The sequence below is a fragment of the Myotis daubentonii genome, chromosome 3 (genome assembly GCF_963259705.1).
Source record: "Myotis daubentonii chromosome 3, mMyoDau2.1, whole genome shotgun sequence".
Lineage (NCBI taxonomy): Eukaryota > Metazoa > Chordata > Mammalia > Chiroptera > Vespertilionidae > Myotis > Myotis daubentonii.
Window position 1 is genome coordinate 107283481 of NC_081842.1, and position 16664 is coordinate 107300144.

The 16664-nt window shown below is 40.0% G+C and overlaps 1 protein-coding gene across 4 annotated transcripts in view; it reads left to right on the plus strand.

Moving 5' to 3' along the window:
• Window positions 1-16664, plus strand: part of LOC132230554 (ceruloplasmin-like) — a 60910-nt gene that overhangs the window by 29972 nt on the left and 14274 nt on the right. For all 4 annotated transcript variants that reach the window (XM_059688179.1, XM_059688178.1, XM_059688180.1 and 1 more), the window contains one exon: window positions 698-899. In XM_059688179.1, the coding sequence (XP_059544162.1) occupies window positions 698-899 (202 nt within the window). The remainder of the gene's footprint in view (window positions 1-697; window positions 900-16664) is intronic.

Here is a 16664-nt window from a genome sequence, read left to right on the forward strand (position 1 = left end):
GTGGCCATCTTTGACCATATGGGGGCAGTCTTCTTGTGCGAAGGTGTGATGGTCAATTTGCATATTACCGCTTTATTATATAGGATTACATATTTTTTAAAACCCTCAACTCTGAAGTTTTAGTTTATTTGCATTTTTTTAAAAAAAGAGTTTTCTCTTTGACCTTTTAGTTATTTGGACCACTTTGTAGCTGGAACAAAAATCTACTCAGACATTCAACCCCAAAACAAAATTAATATAAACAAACTAAGGCTCCTGGCTGGAGGTGCTGTGGGAACAGAGGCATCACAGGAGAAAGGATCTGAGACCTTTAGAATCTCTGCCAACTAACTCCAATGCCAGGGAATTCTAATTAAAACCAAAGTTCTGTTCTTTAATTACATTTTCAAAAATAGAACTAAATCCATTGAGGAATGTGTCTAAAATCCCTTCCAGGAGTTTGTTGTTCTCTTTAAACTTGAACTCCAATGAATGAGATGACAATTTTTCTTTAATCAAAGATTTAGCATGTTTTGTTCCTTACTTTTAGACTTAGAATCCTAATAATTAAAAACTCAGGATCTGCAAAACAAACAAACAAACAAAAAACCCTCAGGATCTGATCTCACTAAAGCCAAAACTTGATTCCATTCTTTTTATTGATTGGGGGAAATTTTTAGTTGTGGGCCTGGTTAATAATCTTGCTTTGTTTCTTCAGGATCTTAACAGCGGGCTGGTAGGCCCTTTGATAGTATGTCGCAAAAACACCAAAGCCGACATAGTTCACCGTGTTCTCCACTTCATGATTTTTAATGAGAATGAATCCTGGTACTTGGACGAAAATATCAACACCTATTCTCTAGAACCGAACCAAGTAGACCGAAATGATGAGGATTTTGACTTGAGCAACCAAATGCATGGTAATGCCCACTAACTGACACCCCAACTGTAGCCTACAGGGTATTTTCCACAAACAAAAAGATGAGGTTCAAATTTGTCAAGCTCAGCACAGTTTAGAAAACATACATACATACAGTTGGGTATATATCACATGACAAACTTTTCCCATAAATGGCCAGATAGTAAAGAATTTGGGCTGGAGGTGGCTGCAGGGACAGAGGCAACATTCCATCTCTGCCATGAGCTATCTTCCTCTCTGTTCTTGTAGCACAAAAGCCACCATAGACAAGAGGCAAACAAATAGAAGTGTCTGTGAGCCAACACGACTTTAGTTATAAACACTGAAATTTATAGTTCATATAATTTTCACATGTCAGGAAATATTTGCCTTTTTAAATATTTTTTTAACTATTTAAATATTTAAAAACCACTATTTGCTCATAGGCCATAGAAAAATGCAATGAATGGGCTGGATCTGGCCTCTGAGCTGTACGCCACTATCTTAGTATTGTGGCAAATTCTTAAGCCGTGCAGACAACGGAAAACCAGGAATATCAGCTGCCACTTCTGGAGGGTCTTACTAAACACTTTTCCAAACATTTCACCTGGGTAAACATAGGGACAGTTGGGGTTTGAGGCAAACCGGAGAGCACCTGGCCCCATACACTCCTCCCCACCACCATCACCAAATGACCTTCATAGGCAGAGCTTTTAAAATCCCCATGCTTGTCAATCAAAATACTCTTATAGGTTGATTATAAAAAGGCTCATTCTGTTTATGACTTTCCCCATCTATAATCACAGCAATAAGACAATTATTCAACTAGAAAACACATAAACAATCTCAATCACAATCTTAATCTAATCTTTAGGAAGCTCAAGAAGATGACTAGGTAAGGGAACCTTAACTAAGGCAAACCCAAATATGATCATTTCCGATATCTTAGTTTTTCCCCCTCAAGAAATATATGTAAACTTAAAATTAATTTAAGGACTACATCCATTCTAATTATCATCTTACTAGGCCCTAATGAGATACACAGACCCAGCTGGGCCATCTTCTATCCAGCTGTTCACAGTGTGGGGGCTGCAGATTGTACATTGCTACAATTCAAGGCTGACTTGGGGAATGTTGCAAATGAAACAGAAACACAGGGCTGTCTTTTACATTCCCTATTTGAAGGTCAAAAAAGGTTTCATGAAGGGAGAAGACATTGAGTATTTAAGGATGCATAAGAATCTGTCTAGTAGAAAATGAGAGGAATGTGAGCTAGGTCACACAGCACCTGGAGGAAAAAGCCAACAGAATTGTGGAAGACCTTGAATACTTTGTTAAGAATGTAGACTTGATCTAAACCAGGGCTTCTCAAGCTTGCCTCTATTGACATTTGGGCCAGATAACTTTTTGTTGTGTGAGGCTGACCTGTGCATTGTAGGACGGTTAGCAGCATCCCTGGCCTCCATCTTATAGATGCCAGTAGCGCCTTCCCCCACGTTGTGATGGGGAAGGCGCTAAAAATGTCTCTAAGCATTGCCAAAGGTCCCCTTGAGGACAAAGTTCTGTTGAGAACCATTGTGCTAAAGGCACCAGGTGCACTAAGCTAGGGAACAATAGGAATAAATGCATATTTCAGGAGCAGCTCTGGCAATCATCTAAGCACTTGTGCTGCAAGTGTGGTCCATGGATCAGCAGCAGCAATGTCACTTGAAAGTTCGTTAGAAATGCAGAATTTTAGGCTTCACAGACCTAGTACATCATAATCTGCAGTTTAAAAATGTTTATTGAATTTATTGGAGTGACATTGATTAATAGAATTATATAGGTTTCAGGTGTACAATCCTACAATACATCATCTGTATATTTTATTGTGTTCACCACCCCAAGTCAACCTCCTTTCATCACCATTGATCCCCCCTTTACTCTTTTCTACCACCTCCAACCCCCTTTCTGGCAATCATCATGCTATTTTCTGTGTTTTGTTTTGTTTTGTTTGTTTGTTTTTCTGCTAGATCGGCATTTTAACAAGATTTCCAGAGCAGATGCACATTAAAGTTTGAGAAGCACTGGCCTAAAGCAGTCTCCTTGTTTTTTCTATCACATCTCTCCACCAGCTAAAAGTGTTAGAACCCTGCCTACTTAATATATGTTTATAGATTATATCTTTCTATTAATGCATTTTATACATTTCAAAAAATGAACACAAAATAGAAAGTTGAAAAAGAACATTTTAATATTTTCTTCTTATTACCCTTTGAAAACCATACGTACATAGAGGAGTAGAGAGGGAGAGAGACCAAGACCTAGGACCTCAGGCAGATGGCATTTCAGTGTTACCAGTGACAGATCATGGAAGTCTGACTTAGGGCAGTTAAATGGGAACACACACTCCTAATATTCTAAGAACCTCTTGTGATCATTTTAAATATACTTTAAATACATGTTAAACTATCCATCAATTTAAGTATCTTTAGTTATGAAATATTCTAATCCAACCCAATTGTGTTAAAGCAGCGGTTTTTAACCTGTGGGTCGTGACCCCTGTGGGGGTCTAACGACCCTTTCACAGGGGTCGCCTAAATACATCCTGCATATCAGATATTTACATTACGATTCATAACAGTAGCAAAATTACAGTTATGAAGTAGCAACGAAAATAATTTTATGGTTGGGAGTCACCACAACATGAGGAACTGTATTAAAGGGTTGCGGCATTAGGAAGGTTGAGAACCACTGTGTTAAAGCAAAGTCAATTCCTCATTTGCTCAAGCAAAAAAAAAAACCTCATTAGTATTAGACACAGCCATGAATGGATGTTTAGTCATGTTTAACTGAATCCTTAGGCTTGCTTCAAAATCCTCATGACCTCTGAAAACATCCATGATACTTCCTTTCTTTTTTAAAAATTTATTGGGGTGACATTCATTAACAAAACCATACAGGTTTCAAGTGTAAAACTCAACAAAACATCATCTGCATACTGTATCACGAGCCCATGGCCCAAAGTAAAGTATCTCTCTGTCCCCATTTATCCCTTCTTTGCCCCCTTACACCTCCCCCCAACTCCTTTCCCTCTGGCTATCACCATACTGTTGTCTCTGTCTATGTGTTTTATATAGGTAAATTTTTTTTAGTTAATCCCTTCATCTTTTTTTGAACCTACTCCCTCAACCCTCCTCCCCTCTGTCAGTCTGTTCTATGTATCTATGTTTCTGTTTCCATTTTGTTTGTTAAATTATTTTATTCATTAGATTCCACATATAACTGAGATATATGATATTTGTCTTTCTCTGACTGGCTTATTTCACTTAGCATAATATTCTCCAGGTCCGTCCATGCTGTCTCAAAAAGTGAGATTTCCTTCTGTTTTATGGCTGAGTAGTATTCTATTGTGCAAATATATCACAGCTTTTTTATCCACTCATCTTTCAATGGGCACTTGGGCTATTTCCAAGTCTTAGCTATTGTAAATAATGCTGCAATAAATATAGGGGTGTATATATTCTTTCAAGTTAATGTTTCAAGTTTCTTCAGATATATTCCCAGAAGTGGAATCATTGGGTCAAAAGACAGTTCCATTTTTAATTTTTGAGGAAATTCCATACTGTTTTCCGCAGTGGTTGCACCAATCTGCATTCCCATCAACAGTGCACAAGGGTTCCCTTTTCTCTAGATCTTTGCTAGCACTTATTGTTTTTTTATTTATTAATGATGGCCATTCTGAAAGGCGTGAGGTGGTATCTCATTGTGGTTTTAACTTGCATTTCTCTGAACAGTGATATTGAACATCTTTTCACATGGCTATTGTCCATCCGTATGTCCTCTTTGGAGAATTGCTTATTCAGATCCTTTGCCCACTTTTAATTGGATTATTTATTTTCTTGATGTTGAGTTGTATGAGTATGTTATATGTTTTGGATATTAACCCCTTTACAGATGTATCATTGACAAACATGTTCTCCCATTCAGTAGGTTGCCTTTTTCATTTTGTTGATGGTTTCTTTTGCTGTGCAAAAGATTTTTAGTTTGATGTAGTCGCAGTTGTTTATTTTTTCCTTTGTTTCCCTTGCCCAAGGAGATATATCAGGAAAAGTATTGCTTGAGAGATGTCTGAAATTTTACTGCCTATGGTGTCTTCCATGATTTTTATGGTTTCACATCTTACATTTAAGTCTTTTATCCATTTTGAATGTATTCATGTGTATGGTGTAAGTTGGTGATGTAGTTTCATTTTTGGCATGTATCTGTTCAATTTTCCCAACACCATTTATTCTTTTAAATATGTTCTGACTGCCCTAGCTGATTTGGCTCAGTGGCTAGAGCATGGGCCTGTGGACTAAAGGGTCCTGGGCTTGATTTCCATCAAGGGCACATGCCCGGGTTGTGGGCTCAAATCCAAGTAGGGGGCAGGTGATCAATGATTCGCTCTCATCATTGATGTTTCTACCTCTCTCTCTTCCTTCCTCTCTGAAAGCAATAAAAATATATTTCAAAAATATAAAAATAAACATGTTCTTATTGATTTCAGAGAGAGGAAAGGAAAGGGAGAAAGAGGTAAAAACATCAATGATGAGAGAGAATCATCACTTGGCTACCTCCTTCATGCTCCTTACTGGAGATCAAGCTGAAACCTGAGCATATACCCTGACCAGGAATCATAGGTCAATGCTCAACCACTGAACCACACCGGCTAGGCCCAACACCATTTGTTGAAGACATTGTCTTCCCCCCATTGTATGTTCTTGCCTCCTTTTCAAATACTAATAGACCATAAAGGTGTAGATATATTACTGGGCTCTCTATTCTGTTCCATTGATCTGCCTGTTCTTATGCCAGTACCATTCTGTTTTTTGTACTATGGCCTTGGAGTATAGTTTGATATCAGGTAGTGTGATACCTCCAACTTTATTCTTCTTTCTCAAGATTGCTGGAGCTATTCAGGGTCTTTTGTGGTTCCATATAAATTTTTGGAATATTTGTTCTAGATCGGTGAGATATGCAATTGGTATTTTAATAGGAATTGCAATGAATCTATAGATGGCTTTGGGTAGTATGGACATTTTAATGATGCTAATTCTTCCTATCTATGAATATGATATATGCTTCTGCTTATTTGTATAATCCTCAATTTCTTTATTGAGTAGCCTATAAATTTCCAAGTGCAGTCTTTTGTCTCCTTGGTTAAATTTATTCCTAGGTGCCTTGTTTTTATTATTGCAATAGTAAATGGGATTTTCTTAATTTCTCTTTCTGATAGTTCATTATTGGTACATAAAAATGCCATCAATTTCTGAATATTAATTTTGTATCTGGATACTTTACCAAATTTATTTATCAATTCTAATAGTTTGTTGGTGGAGTCTTTAGTATTTCTATATACAGTATCATGTCATCTGCTAAAAATGACAGTTTTATTTTCTCCTTTCCAATTTGGATGCCTTTTATTTTTCTTCTTGACTGATTGCTGTGGCTAGGACTTCCAGAATTATGCTGAATAAGAGTGGTAAAAGCAGACATCCCTGTCTTGTTCCTCTTCTTAGGGGAAACACTTTTAGTTTTTGCCCATTGAGTATGGTGTTGGCTGTGGGTTTGTCGTATATGGCCTTTTATCAATAAACTAGAGTCCTGGTGCACAAAAATTTGTGCACTCGGGGGGGAGAGGGGTCCCTCAGCCCGGCCTGTGCCTTCTCGCAGTCTGGGACCCCTCGGGAGATAACGACCTGCTGGCTTAGGCCTGCTCCCGGGTGGCAGAGGGCAGGCCCAATCCCTAGGTGCAGCCCTGGTTGGGCTCAGAGCAGGGTCGACTGGGGAGTTGGGGCACTGCCCCCTGTCATACACAGAACAGGGCACTCGGGAAGTTGTGATTCCACCCTCAGTCACGCTCAGGGTAGAGCCGATTGGGGGGTTGGGGCACCATCCCCTGTCACACTCAAGGCAGGGTCGATGGGGAGGTTGCAGCGCCACCCCCTGTCATGCACAGAGCAGGGCCAATCAAGGGGTTAGGGCATTCCCCCTGTCACTCACAGAGCAGGGCCCATCAGGGGGTTGGGGCGCAGCCCCTGTCACGCACAGAGCAGGGCCCATCAGGGGGTTGGGGCGCCGCCCTCTATCACCCACAGAGCAGGGCCGATCAGGGGGTTGGGGTGCCGCCACTCTCACACTCAGGGCAGGGCCCCGTGGGTGGGGGGGGGGGAGGTTATGGCTCTACCCTGTCACACACAGAGCAGGGCCCGTGGGTGGGGGGGGTTTGGGCGCTGCCCCCTGTCACGCTGATCCCGGTGCTGGGAGGCATATTACCCTTTTACTATATAGGGTAGAGGCCTGGTGCATGGGTGGGTGCTGGCTGGTTTGCCCTGAAGGGTGTCCTGGATCAGGGTGGGGGTCCCCACTGGGGTGCTTGGCCAGCCTGGGTGAGGGGATGATGGCTGTTTGCAGCTGGTCACACATCCTTCAGGGTGGGGGTCCCCACTGGGGTGCCTGGCCAGTCTGGATGAGGAGCTGAGGGCTGTTTTCAGGCTGAGGGTGACTGAAGCTCCCAACCGCTCCTTTTTTTCTTTCTTTTTTTTTTTTATTCTGGGCCAGCTTTAGCTTTGAGGCTTGGCTCCAGCTCTTAGGCCTCCGCTGCTTAAAGTAGGTTTCTGGCCTTTGCTTACAATGTTGCGATCCTGCTGACTGAAGCCCGGCAGGTTTCTGGGGTTTTGTTTAGCTTCTATGTTTGTTACATAGTTGCTTGCAGCTCAGAGGCCTGCAGCGGCAGGCGGGGAACGTTGGAGTCCTCTGTCACTGAAGCAAGCAAGCCTCATGTTAGTTTCAAGCTGCCTGGCTGCCGGCCGCCATCTTGCCTGGCAGTTAATTTGCATATTGCCCTGATTAGCCAATGGGAAGGGTAGCAGTCGTATGCCAATTACCATGTTTCTCTTTTATTAGATAGGATGGATGCTAGATTGTATCAAATGCTTTTTCTGCATCTACTGATATAATCATGTGATTTTTCACCCTTCATTTTGTTTATATGTTATATCTCATTTATTGATATGTGGATAGTGTACCAGCCTTGCATCCCCAGTATAAATCCAACGTGGTCATGGTGTATGATCTTTTTAATTTATTGCTGGATTTGGTTTATTAATCTTTTGTTGAGGATTTTAGCATCATAGATATTGGCCAATAAATTTCTTTTGTAGTGTCTTTATCTGGTTTTGGAATTAGGGTAATGCTGGCTTCATAAAATGAGATTGGAAGTTCTTCCTACTCTTGAATTTTTAGAAATAGTTTGAGAAGGATAGGTGTTAGTTCTTTAAATGTTTGGTAAAATTTGCCTATGAAGCCATCTGGCCCAGGACTTCTGTTTGCTGGGTGTTTTTTTAAATTACTACTTCAATGTCATTAGTTGTAATTGGTCTATTCTGACTTTCTGATTCCTCCTGAATCAGTTTTGGAAGATGGTATGTTTCTATAAATGTATACACTACTAGAGGCCCCATGCATGACATTCATGCACTGGGGTGGGGAGTCCCTCAGACCAGCTTGCGCCCTTTCGCAGTCAGGGAGCCTTTTCGCAGGCAGCAGGCCTAAGCCATCACTTGGACATCCTTAGCACTGCCGCAGAGGCAGGCTACTGAGCTCGCCAGCCATTAGCCCAGCTTGTGGCTGAGCAGCGCTCCCCCTGTGGGAGCACACTGACCACCAGGGAGCAGTTCCTGTGTTGAGCGTGGGCCCCCTGGTGGTCAGTTCACATCATAGTGACCTGTGGTTCCACCATTCGGAAGATTTGCATATTACCCTTATATAGGATGCCCAGATTGTCCAATTTGTTGGCATATAGTTGTTCCTAATATTTTCTTACAACCTTTTGTATTTCTGTGATGTCAGTTGTTAATCCTTCTCTCTCATTTCTGATTTTATTTATTTGGATCCTCTCTCTTTTTTTGTTGATAAGTCTGGTTAAAGGCTCATCAATCTTGTTTATCTTTTCAAAGAGCCAGCTTTTGATTTTTTGTATCATTTTTTAGACTCTGTGTCATTTACTTATGCTCTAACCTTATTTATTTTCTTCTACTTACTCTGGGCTTTGTTTGTTGTTCTTTTTATAATTCTTTTAGGTGTTGGATTGCATTGTTTACTTGATATTTGTCTTGCTTTTTGAGGTAGGCCTATAATGCTCTGAATTTTCCTCTCAGGACTGCTTTTGCTGTGTCCCATAGATTTGGGGTTGTTTTGTGTTCAACTTTGTTTGTCTCCAGGTAACTTTTTATTTTTTCCTTTATCACATTGTTAACACATTTTTTTTAATTGTTTTATTGCTTAAAGTATTACAAAGAGTATTACATATGTCTCCTTTTTTTCCGCCCTTGACAATCTCCTGGCCTCCCATACCCCCCAGTGTCTTATGTCCATTGGTTATGCTTATATGCATGCATACAAGTCCTTCGGTTGATCTCTTACCGTCCCCTCCTACCCACCAACCCTCCCCGGCCTTCCCGCTGTAGTTTGACAGTCTTTTCAAGGCTGCTCTGCCTCTGTATCTATTTTTGTTCATAAGTTTATAATGGTCTTTATTATCCATAAATGAGTGAGATCATGTGGTAATTTTCATTCATTGACTGGATTATTTCACTTAGCATAATGCTCTCCAGTTCCATCCATGCTGCTGCAAATGGCAAGAATTACTTCTTCTTTGCAGCAGCATAGTATTCCATCGTGTAGATGTACCACTGTTTTCTAATCCATTCATGTACTGATGGGCACTTAGGCTGTTTCCAGATCTTAGCTATGGTGAATTGTGCTGCTATGAACATAGGGGTGCATATATCCTTTCTGATTGGTGTTTCTGTTTTCTTGGGATATATTCCTAGAAGTGGGATCAAGGGGTCAAATGGGAGTTCCATTTTTAGTTTTTTGAGGAAACTCCATACTGTCTTCCATAGTGGCTGTACCAGTCTGCATTCCCACCAGCAGTGCTATGGTGAATTGTGCTGCTATGAACATAGGGGTGCATACATCCTTTCTGATTGGTGTTTCTGTTTTCTTGGGGTATATTCCTAGAAGTGGGATCAAGGGGTCAAATGGGAGTTCCATTTTTAGTTTTTTGAGGAAACTCCATACTGTCTTCCATAGTGGCTGTACCAGTCTGCATTCCCACCAGCAGTGCTATGGTGAATTGTGCTGCTATGAACATAGGGGTGCATACATCCTTTCTGATTGGTGTTTCTGTTTTCTTGGGGTATATTCCTAGAAGTGGGATCAAGGGGTCAAATGGGAGTTCCATTTTTAGTTTTTTGAGGAAACTCCATACTGTCTTCCATAGTTGCTGTACCAGTCTGCATTCCCACCAGCAGTGCACGTGTGTTCTTTTTTCTCCACATCCTCTCCAGCACTTGGAGTTTGTTGATTTGTTGATGATAGCCATTCTGACAGGTGTGAAATGGTACCTCATCATTGTTTTGATTTGCATTTCTCAGATGATTAGTGACTTTGAGCATGTTTTCATATGTCTCTTGGCTTTCTGAATGTCCTCTTTTGAAAAGTGTCTATTTAGGTCCTTTTCCCATTTTTTGATTGGATTGTTTATCTTCCTTTTTTTAAGTTGTATGAGTTCCCTATAAATGTTGGAGATTAAACCCTTATTGGTGATAACATTGGCAAATATGTTTTCCCATGCAGTGGGCTTTCTTGTTGTTTTGTTGATGGTTTCTTTTGCTGTGCAGAAGCTTTTTATTTTGATGTAGTCCCATTTGTTTATTTTTTCTTTAGTTTCTAATGCCCTAGGAGCTGTATCAGTGAGGACATTGCTTCGGCATATGTCTGAGATTTTGTTGCCTTTGGATTATTCTAGTATTTTTATGGTTTCCTGTCATACATTTAAGTCCTTTATCCATTTTGAGTTCATTTTTGTGTATGGTGTAAGTTGGTAGTCTAATTTCATTTTTTTGCATGTATCTGTCCAATTTTCCCAACACCATTTATTGAAGAGACTATCTTGACTCCATTGTATGTTCTTGCCTCCTTTGTCAAATATTAATTGAGCATATTGGTTCGGGTCGATTTCTGGGCTCTCTATTCTATTCCATTGATCTATATGTCTGTTCTTGTGCCAGTACCATGCATTTTTGAGAACGGTGGCTTTGTAAGACAGCTTGATATCTGGTATTGAGATCCCACCTACTTTGTTCTTTCTCAGGATAGCTGCAGCTATTCGGGGTCTTTTTTTATTCCAGATAAATTTTTGGAGAGTTCGTTCTAGGTCTGTGAAATATGCAGTTGGTATTTTAATGGGAAGTGCATTGAATTTATAGATTGCTTTGGGTAGTATGGACATTTTAATGAAGTTGATTCTACCAATCCAAGAACATGGTATGTTCTTCTATCTGTTTATGTCTTCCTCTATCTCTTTTTTCAATGTCCTGTAGTTTTCTGAGTAGAGGTCTTTTACCTCTTTAGTTAAGTTTATTCCTAGGTATCTTAATTTTTTTTGGTGCGATGGTAAATGGGACTGCTTTTTTAGTCTCTCTTTCTGTAACTTCACTGTTGGTGTATAGAAATGCCATAGATTTCTTGGCATTAATTTTGTATCCTGCTACATTGTCAAATTCATTTATTAAGTCTAAGAGTTTTTTGATGGAGTCTTTAGGGTTTTTTATGTATAATATCATATCATCTGCAAATAAGGACAGTTTTGCTTCTTCTTTTCCAATTTGGATGCCTTTTATTTCTTCTTCTTGTCTAATTGCAATGGCTAATACTTCCAGTACTATGTCAAACAGGAGTGGTGAGAGTGGGCATCCCTGTCTTGTTCCTGTTCTTAGGGGAAATTGTGTTAGTTTTTGTCCATTGAGTATGATGTTGGCTGTGGGGTTGTCATATAGGGCTTTTATTATGTTGAGGTATGATCCTTCTAATCCCACCTTGCTGAGAGTTTTTATCAAAAATGGGTGTTGCATTTTGTCAAATGCTTTTTCTGCATCAATTGATATGACTATGTGGTTTTTTTCTTTCAATTTGTTTATGTGATGTATCACGTTTATTGATTTGCGGATATTGTACCATGCCTGCGCCCATGGGATAAATCCTGCTTGGTCATGGTGTATGATCTTTTTGATGTACTGCTGGAACTGATTTGCTAAGATTTTGTTGAGGATTTTGGCATCTATGTTCATGAGGGATATTGGCCTGTAATTCTCTTTCATTGTGTTGTTTTTACCTGGTTTTGGTATTAGGGTGATGCTGGCTTCATAGAATGAGCTTGGAAGTGGTCCTTCCTCTTGAATTTTTTGTAGTAATCTGAGGAGGATAGGTTTTAGTTCTTCCTTGAATGTTTGGTAAAACTCCCCTGTGAAGCCGCTCAGTCCTGGGCTTTTGTTTGCTGGAAGCTTTTTGATGACCGCTTCAATTTCTTCCATAGTTATTGGCATATTGAGATTTTGAGATTTTTCCTGATTCAGTTTTGGAATGTTGTATTTTTCTAAGAATATGTTCATTTCCTCCAAGTTGTCTAGTTTGTTGGAGTAGAGTTGTCCATAGTATTTTTTAACAATCATTTGTATTTCTGTGGGTTCTGTTGTTATTTCACCTCTATCATTTCTGATTTTGTTTATTTAGGTCCTCTCTTTTTGTTTCTTGGTGAGCCTGGCTAGAAGTTTGTCAATCTTGTTTATCCTTTCAAAGAACGAGCTCTTGGTTTCATTGATTTTCTGTATTGTTTTTTTGGTCTCTATGTCATTTATTTCTGCTCTAATCTTTATTATCTCCTTCCTTCTGCTCACTCTGGGCTTTTTTTGTTGCTCTCTGTCTAGTTCTTTGAGATGTAGAGTTAGATGATTTACTACCATTTTTTCTTGTTGTTTTTTTTTTTGAGATAAGCCTGTAGAGCTATAAACTGTCCTCTCAGGACTGCTTTCATTGTGTCCCATAGGTTTTGGATTGTTGTGTTTTCATTGTCATTAGTTTCCTGGGTGTTTTTAATTTCTTCTTTGATCTCATTGGTAATCCAATCAATATTTAATAACATGCTATTCAGCTTCCAAGAGTTTGAGTATTTTGGGTTGTTTTTTTGTTCTTTATTTCTAATATTATGCCATTGTGGTCTGAGAAGATGCTTGGTATGATTTCAGTCTTCTTGAATTTGGGGAGACTTTGTTTGTGACCCAATATGTGGTCTATTTTTGAAAATGTCCCATGAGCACTTGAGAAGAATGTATATTCCTTGGCTTTGGGGTGAAATGTTCTGAAGATGTCAATTAAGTCCATCTGATCTAGTGAGTCATTTAGGATTGCTTTTTCTTTGCCGATTTTTTGTCTAGAGGATTTATCCAGTGATGTCAGTGGTGTATTAAAGTCCCCTACTATGATTGTGTTGTTGTTAATCTCTCCCTTGATATCTTCCAGGAGTTTTTTTTTTTTATGTATTTGGGTGCTCCTGCATTGGGTGCATATATATTTATCAGGGTTATATCGATCCCTTTAGTATTATGAAGTGGCCTTCCTTACCTCTTGTTATGGCCTTCACTTTGAGGTCTATTTTGTCCGATATAAGTATTGCTACCCCAGCTTTTTTTTCATTTCCATTTGCCTGAAAGATATTCTTCCATCCCTTCACTTTCAGTCTCTGTGTGTCCCTTATTCTGAGGTGGGTCTCTTATAGACAGCAAATATATGGGTCATGGTTTTTTATACATTCAGCCACTCGATGTCTTTTGATTGGAGCATTTAGTCCATTTACATTTAAAGTTATTATTGAAAGGTACTTGTTTGTAGTCATTTCTATTTTTTGTGCCTGTTTTCTTTCTGAGCTTTTTATTTCTTCTTTTTACACCAGTCCCTTTAGCATTTCTTGCATTGCTGGCTTGGTGGTGATAAACTCCCTTAGCCTTTTTTTGTCTGTGAAGCTTTTTATTTCGCCTTCAATTTTGAATGATAGCCTTGCTGGATAGAGTATTCTTGGATTCATTCCTTTGCTTTGCATCACTTTGTAAATTTCCATCCATTCTTTTCTGGCCTGATGTGTTTCTGTTTAGAAACCATTTGATAATCTAATGGGAGATCCCTTGTATGTAACTTTCCATCTCTCTCTTGCAGCCTTTAAGATTCTCTCTTTGTCCTGAACATTTGCCATGCTAATTATGATGTGTCTTGGTGTGGGTCTTTTCGGGTTCACCTTGTTTGGGACTCTCTGTGCTTGTGTGACTTTTTTCTTCCCCACCTCAGGGAAGTTTTCTGATATTATTTCTTCAAATAGGTTTTCTAACCCTTGTTCCTCTTTCTGTTGTTCTGGCACCCCTATTATTCGTATGTTGTTTTGTTTCATGTTGTCCCATAGCTCCCTTAGGCTCTCCTCCTGTCTTTTAATTTTTTTCTCCAGTTGCAGTTCAGTTTGGGTGTGTTTTGCTTCCCTGTCTTCTAATTTTCTAATTTGGTCCTCCACTTCTCCTAGTCTACTGTTGAAACTTTCAATGGTATTTTTTATTGCAGCTATATCACTCTTCATTTCTTCTTGGTTCTTACTTAATTTTTTGATTTTTTCATCCGTTTCTTTTTGATTCTTACATAAGTTGTTTATTTTTTCATCCATTTCTTCTTGCTTCTTGCTTAAGTTGTTGATTTTTTTTCTCCATCCGTTTTATGCATTCTAGGACCCTTAATCTGAATTCTTTTTCTGTCATGCTGAATGCCTCTGTTTCACTTAGCTGCTTTTCTGGCAAGTCCTCCTCTTCTTTCCTTTGGGGGTTTCTTTGTCTACCCTTGTTTGATCTCACTGACATATCTAGATGTTGAGTCATTCAGGGGCTGCTCCTTGGGTGGCAATGGCTTCTCGGGCTGTGGTTGCTCTTCGGGTGGTTGTGGTAGCAGCTGCCCTTCAGTGTCAGCAGCTCTTCTGATGGGTGCTGTTCACAGCTGTGGTGGCTCCTCTGGCTGGTGGGGGAGGCTTCACACACAGCTGCTGTTCCTCAGACACAGGGTTTGCTGATCACGAGGCTGCTGTTCCTTGGATGGGTGCGGGCTACACACGCAGCTGCTACTCCTTGAACTGGAGCAGACTGTTCACGTGGCTGCTGATCCTTGGATGGGGGCTGGCTGCACACTGCTGTTGTTCTTCTGATGTGGTGGGCTGCTTGTGGGGCTACTGCTCTTAGTACTTGGACAGTTTGATTGCGAGTCTGTTGCTCTTCAGACGGGGGTTCTTTGGACAGGAATGAGCTGCACTCATGGCTGCTCCTCCTCGGACGGGGACGTGCCACTCACCCGGCTGCTGCTTGTCAGACAGGTGCAGGCTGTTGTGGCTCTGCTCCTCAGACTGGTCTGTGCTGCCCAGGGCTGCTGCTCCTCGGATGTGGGCAGCCTGCTTGTGTGGCTGCTGCTCCTCGGACCGGGGTGGGCTGCTGCTGCTCCTCGAATGGGGCTGGGTCGCTCGCAGAACTGCTGCTCTTCGGATTTGGCACGCTGCTTGTGTGGCTGCTGCTGCTTGGACAAGGGCAAGATACTTGTCTCATTGTTAACACATTAATTGTTTAATAACATGTTATTTAGCCTCCGTGTGTTTGAGTGTTTTTGAGTTTTTTGCTATAATTGATTTCTAGTTTCATACCATTGTGGTCAGAGAAGATGCTTGATAGGCTTTCAATCTTGTTGACTTTATTAAGGCTTACCTTATATCCTAGCATGTGGTACTAGTATATCTTAAAGAATGTTCCATGTGCACTTGAAAAGAATGTGTATTCTGCTGCTTTGGGATAAAATATTCGCTAAATATCAATTCAATCCATCCAATCCAGCGTGTTATTTAAGGTCACTATTGCCTTATTTTTTGTCCGAAAGATCTCTCCATTGATGCCAATGGGGTATTGAAATTCCCAACTTTGACTATATTGTTAATCTCTCCCTTAATGTACACCAAGATTTCTTTATATATTTAGGTGCGGCTATGTTGGGTGCAAGGTTTATATCCTCCTGTTGGGTTGATCCTATTAGTTTTCTGTAATGTCCTTCTTTGCCTCTTGTTATGGCCTTTGTTTTGAAGTCGATTTTGTCTGACATAAGTATTGCTACCCCAGCTTTGTTTGTTTGTTTGTTTGTTTGTTTGTTTCCACTTGCATGAATTTTTTTCTATCCCTTCACTTTCAGTCTGTGGGTATCTTTTGTTCTGAAGTGGGTCTCTTGTACACAGCATATACTAGTATATGGGTTATGGGGGTTTTATCCATTCGGCTACCATAGATCTTTTGGTTGAAGCATTAATCCATTCACATGTAAAGTTATTATTGATAGGTACTTATTTATTGCTATTGAATCTTTATTCCTATGTTCCTCTCTATATGTATTTATTTTCTTCTTTCTTCTTCTTAAAGAAGGCTTTTTAAAAATATATATTTTTATTGATTTCAGAGAGGGAGAGGGAGTGAGAGATAGAAACATCAATGATGAGAGAGAATCATTGATTGGCTGCCTCCTGCATGCCCCACAATGTGGATCGAGCCTGCAACCTGGGCATGTGCCCTTGACCAGAATCAACCTGGGACCCTTCAGTCCTCTGGCCGATGCTTTATCCACTGAAGGCCTTTTAACATTTTTTGCAATACTTGTTTGTTGGTAATGAACCCCTTTAGCTGTATTTCACCTTCAATTTTAAATGATAGCTTTGCTGGATGGAATAGTGATGTTTGTAGGTCCTTGATTTTCATCATTTTGAATACTTTATGCCAATCCCTTCTGGCCTGAAGCATTCTGTTAAGAAAACAGCTGACAGCCTTATGGGAGCTCCCTTGTAGGTAACTAACTGTATTTCTCTTGCTGC